Source organism: Protopterus annectens, chromosome 1.part0 (assembly GCF_019279795.1).
Source record: "Protopterus annectens isolate FY-2018-M chromosome 1.part0, PAN1.0, whole genome shotgun sequence".
Taxonomy (NCBI): domain Eukaryota; kingdom Metazoa; phylum Chordata; order Ceratodontiformes; family Protopteridae; genus Protopterus; species Protopterus annectens.
The window spans coordinates 1,510,394,034-1,510,400,033 of record NC_056725.1 but is presented as its reverse complement, the minus strand read 5'-3'; the positions used below and the strand labels follow the sequence as shown (position 1 = coordinate 1,510,400,033).

Genomic DNA, 6,000 nt, shown 5'->3' with positions numbered 1-6,000 from the left:
CCCCTTACTGGTACAAGGCACTGGCATTGTCTGTGCCGCTTACAGTAATTATTAAGCTGCATGACTGATAGTAACTCCAAATTACTATGGCCTCATTTACCATCTGACATTAGGTTTGTTGAGTGCTTTTACCAAAATCTGACACAGCTTTACTTAAACCTTCACAGCAGGCCACTAAGTGGCAGTTTTAAATATTCATATATCACACAATGCATATGTGGTTTACAGGACAAAACTACAGAAGTAGAAAGCTGAATATGTCATTAAAAGGATAATATATTGGAGAGTTCTCCATAAATTGTTTTATTGCATAATATCCATCATGGCACATACTAAAACATGCAGGAGGCATGGATACAATGCAGACAATCTTATCAGTTGTATTCAAATGTACATTAAAACACACTCATGTTCACACACATACACACACACACACACACACACACACACACACACACACACACACACACACACACACACACACACACACACACACACACACACACACACAAGAATGAGATTACTAGAATTGTAAGAAAACGTTGAACAATGTTTTATTGTTTTCATATGAATTTCACATTTTCTCATTCAAATTTGAAGGAAGTTAATTTGAAGCCTCCTCTTACAGCAATGTAATTAATGGAGTTATACCCATGTCGATTGGGAAATACTATCTGTGATCCATCAGGCATTTTGACAACAAATGCATCTCCTCTGAAATGAACAGAAAACTGGAGAAAAAAAAGAAAACAGTTACTTTACTAAAAATAGTGCACCTCTTTTTCTGAATCTCATTTAAGCAATGACATAATGGAACACATGAACGAATTAGCAACTTTGTTAATAACCAGAAGAAATTAATTCCTTAGAAAACATAGCCAGTTAAGCTATACAAGTCAAATAAATTGGCTAATTTTACAATGTAATTTAAAGTTATCGCTATATACATTAACACTGATGCATATATATATATATATATATATATATATATATATATATATGAAAATGACCCAGTTTCAAGAAAGCTGAATTATTGTGCAGTGACAATAAAACAAAACAAAAAAAAAAGATTCTTAGCATGTACAGAAAAGCCAAAAACTAACAAATTAAGGTCAACATATAAAAATTATCAAAGGTACTGAAAAATACTATCAGTAAGTTAAAGGTTACCCATGATGTTAGACTAGCACTGGAAGCTTGATTAATTACAATTTTTTTTTTACTTACATCAGGCAATTAAGAAATAATACCCAACATTATCCTGAGCTTATTCAAAGTGACACCACTTACTTGGATCCAGCAGATGTCACACACACACACACATATATATATATATATATATATATATATATATATATATATATATATATATATATACATAGATATGGGTCTACCTGATAACGCTGAAAGTCCACAACACCGACGATGAGAACACTGACATGTTAAGGTAAGTGTGTGATAATGACGGACTGTAGGGTTAGGGGCGGATTAAGTGAGTTAGGTTTAGGGTGCGGGTCAGGTTAGTATGCGATAGTGACAGACTGTAGGGTTAGGGGTGGATTAAGTGAGTTAGGTTTGGGGTGCGGGTCAGGTTAGTGTGCGATAGTGGCAGACCTTAGGGTTAGGGTTTGGGTTAAGGTTAGTGCATAGATAGTTGTGTATGTAAGGTTTAGTGTAGGTTTGTATGGTTTTTGGTGTGCTTGTGTTGTGTGTGTGCTTTTTGGACAGGGGATTTGTTTTGTTTGTTGATTGTCGGGATTGTGGTTTGTCGGGCATGTGAAGTTTCGTGTTTTTGAACTTTCGGTTTTGTGGTGTCAGTGATTTCGTTGTCAGTGTTTTAGTGTGTTGGTGTTATCAGGTAGACCCATATATATATATATATATATATATATATATATATATATATATATATATATATATATATATATATCTATATATATATATCTATCTATCTATCTATATATATATATATATATATATATATATATATATATATATATATGTGTGTGTGTGTGTGTGTGTGTATATATATATATATATATATATATATATATATATATATATATATATATATATTTATTAGCTAACGTATTTAGTGCAAATTTCACCCCAGAGACAACTATACGCACCCCCACATATTCCAAAGTATCACAAATCCCCTATCATTATAGACAAACCTTGCAACAACTACTTTCCCAAAGGGACCTGGCAACATACCTGGCTGCATGCCTACTGAATAGCACTGAACATGCACCTTTGGGAGCTTAGGCATTGGCTTTGCACTTGAGGTATGGCACAGTATCTGTGATGCCACATCACAAGGGTGGCCCCAGCGCAGACCCCAGAAACTACAGCCTTATTAGCCTGACATGCTTCATGTACAAGACCATGGAAAGGGTCCCAACTGACATGATAAGCTATATTATTAAAATCTTGTAAGATTTGACCCCCAGCAGTTTGGACTTCTTAAGTGTATATCTTGGGGTATATCTTGTCTAATGAATCTAGTAAACTTCTTTGAGAAGGTAACACAATCCACGGACAGCAGTCATACTATCCATATAACATATCTTGACCTCACCAAATCATTTGATACCATGTCACATGCTAACATATTTAACAATCTAAATGTGCTCCAAACTGATTCTTATGTAGTTAGGTAGGGGACAGAACCAACACAGTGAGGCTGGCAAGTACATCCTTGTAGACCATGAAAGTAACCAGTGGAGACCCTACTAGTACCACTACTGTTTGGCATATACTGCTCTGATCACCAAATAAAAAAAAATCAGGATCTCTGGTTATCCACGTCTGCATATGATTGTAAACATCTCATCATCCTCAGCCCCTCTTATGACATGCAGAAGCTACAACTTGAATTTACCCGTTAATCACCGGTTCACAGAAGATGGGCTCAAATTAAATGCTAAAAAGTGCAGTGTTGTTGTCTTTGGTAAACAAACCTTTAACTCAATTTATAGTTTAGACAACAACCCACTCTAAAATGAAGATGTGAGAGCACTTGGAGCATAAGTAGATAATTTACTCTTCTTACATAGGTTCATAAGTTCATAGGTGTGTACTAGGCTAATGGCCCTGGAGCCTTTACAGGCCTAGCCCATAGGATTACCCTGGCATCGTGCCACCTGACATTAGTTCCCAGTGCCTCTGTCAAGTAGAGCCACTGGAGTGATCCCTGGGGTGAACTTTCTAGTTCCCATCCACTCATCAAGACTTCTCTTGAAGAGGGCTAGTGAGGGGTTCTGCTGACATGTATGTGAAGTCTATTCCTTAGCAATGGGCAGTCTGTGGGTTATGACCCTGTCCCCCCAGCTTGTTCTTTTGTTTGTGGTAATGAGGTTGAGGTCTCTGGAGCGTGTAGTGTGGATGGATTGGGATTTCTTTAGATGTAGCATTTCTAACAGTGCTGGGTCAGACATGGCTTTGTAAGTCAAGCAGAGATCACCTCTAAGTAGGCGATATGAGACAGAGAATAGTTGGAGTTTTTTGGGTCTGTCCATATAGGAAGTTTAAGGCCTAAGATCCTCTCTGTGAGGTATTTTGTGGCTTCTCCAGTTGTTGTAGGTGTCTAGTGATGTACATGCCAAATGGGGCATTGTACTCGATGATTGGCCTAATGAGGGAAGAGTAGAGGAAGACAATGACCTCTTTCTTCCTGGATGCAAAACCCTTAGTAATGAGATGTGCCACATAGAAGGACCTTCTGACCACAGTGGCTATGTTGTGGTCCAAAGAGAGGGTGCTGTCAACCTGTGTTTCCAGATCTCTTATGACACCTTCTGTGTTCAGTGGACTACCTTCAATGTGGCAATTCATGAGAACCAGGTTTGTGTACTGACTTTAATCCTAGCCCTATTCCTAACCCCAACCCTAGGCCTATTCCTAACCCTAACTCTACAAACTGACAAACTGTGTGCAGATTCTAAAATTTATTCTCAGACATAACAGATTATGATATATTTAAAAAATTTTATGCAAAACAGTTTGTCTCCACAAAATAACTTGTTTTAGTGACATACAGGTAACCTTAGATACTGAAACCAAATTAAATTACACTTTAAAAGGGCTATGCAAACTGGATCTAAACAAAGCACAGGGTGGAGATGGAATGCATTTATTAAACCTGCCTTTAAGGGACAAGGGAATAGTATAAACTCAGAGTCATACAGACCCTTAAGTCTACTTTTGTGTTGTGGAAAAAATAATGGCGTAGGTAATATTGGATAAGTTATTGTCAGAACAGGATAGGTTGGGACTTGAAACCATATTTAAGCGTGCATATGTTGAAAATAGATCTATTAACACCTGTAACATGATGTTATTTAACAATATAATAACATATATGAATGGGATGAAAAATTGTGCTCTGATATAATTTATGTAGATTTAACTTTAGCACTCTTGATAAGATGGATAACTGCATGGCTTACAAATAGGATATGACAAGTGTTATGCAACAATTGGGCAAATTAAATTATTAGTTACAGTCAGGGCATCCCACAGGGCTCTGTCCTAGTACTTGTTTAGATTCTATGTTACAGATTTATCTTTTTCATCTGAAGAATTCTATAGTCTGTATGCAGATGACTTGAAATTGAGTAAACTGATTACATCTGTTACAGATAGGGCATGTCTGCAAAAGAACTTGACTAAACTGACCATTTGGGCACAAGGAGAATAATATACATCAAAAATAAATAAATAAATAAATACATCAGAAACTAAGCATATTAGATTTCAGAGACATATATTGAAAGTGTGTATTTATTTAAGAACCTGGATATATGGGTAGATCCAGATTTGAGTTTTTCTAATCATATCAAATTGGTTAATGATAGTTATAGAATTATAGGTTTTATAAAAAGATTTATAAAGACTAGGAAATCAAAAATGATGAAGTCATTGTTTTTCAGTTACATTAGGCCCAAACTTGAGTATGGAATAACAACATGGAAACCTTATAAAAAAACAAGCATAAGTAAACAGGAAAGAGTACAGTGGAATTATACCAAGGGTATCCATGGATGTGAAAATGTAAATTATCTGAAAATATCTGAACTTGCACAGTGTCTCATACAGATATTTAAGAGTAGTCCTTATTCAGGTATATAGGACATTTAGAGACATTTAGAGACAACTACCTCTGGGAATGTTTGGGATTATCAAAATATGCTAGAGAATCATCAGACAACCTATGTAGAAGATTCTGTAGGTATGAGAAGTGTACTAATTGTTTCTCTGGGAGATCATCTGATGCATGAACAGACTAGCAAATTACATTAAAACAAGTACTAGTTTAGATATTTTTAAGAACAGCCTGGACACTTATTATGGGAACAATTGTTTTAGTATATTAGTAGGCTAGAAGAACATTAATTCCCATGCTTGAAATACTTGTATATATGTATGTGTATGTATGCAAACCTAATCACAGTTCTAACCATAATATTAACTGTCACCCTATCCCTATCCCTAACACTAAGCAGCACACACACATATACGTCATACTAATCCTAATCCATACCCGAACCCCCAACCCCAATTGTAAGTGTAGTCCTAATGCGTGCACACACACACACACACACACACACACACACACACACACACACACACAAACACCAACTCCAAGGGTAGAGCATTCAGTGATGGAAAGTGGACATGCATGCTCCCATACAGGATGCACTGGTTTGTCTACTTCACATATCCTTGTCTGTGGATGTGACCCTGTAGTGATGTCTGTCCTCCAGCAGAGCACAGTACATTGTAGAGGAACCTCACACCCTCAGCCTAAGGTAGGAAAACTAGCTATTAGCTTCTCAAGTCCATACCATAGCTGGCCTTTTGAATTCTCAGATCTCTGGATGATGTTAATTTGCTAGCATTGCAGGTGGATGTTGTGTCCCCTCTGACGATGGGGTGATCAAACACCAAGAATGCATTAACACAGACATGGTGCAGGCACCTGCTTCCTGCTTTCCA

General features: G+C 36.7%; 1 protein-coding gene across 4 annotated transcripts in view; it reads right to left on the bottom strand.

The window, feature by feature from the left end:
- Positions 1-529: 529 nt before the first annotated feature.
- Positions 530-6,000, bottom strand: part of LOC122801768 (galectin-2-like) — a 111,539-nt gene continuing 106,068 nt past the window's right edge. For all 4 annotated transcript variants that reach the window (XM_044071341.1, XM_044071350.1, XM_044071358.1 and 1 more), the window contains one exon: positions 530-731. In XM_044071341.1, coding sequence (XP_043927276.1) covers positions 585-731 — 147 coding nt within the window. In that variant the 3' untranslated portion in view covers positions 530-584. The remainder of the gene's footprint in view (positions 732-6,000) is intronic.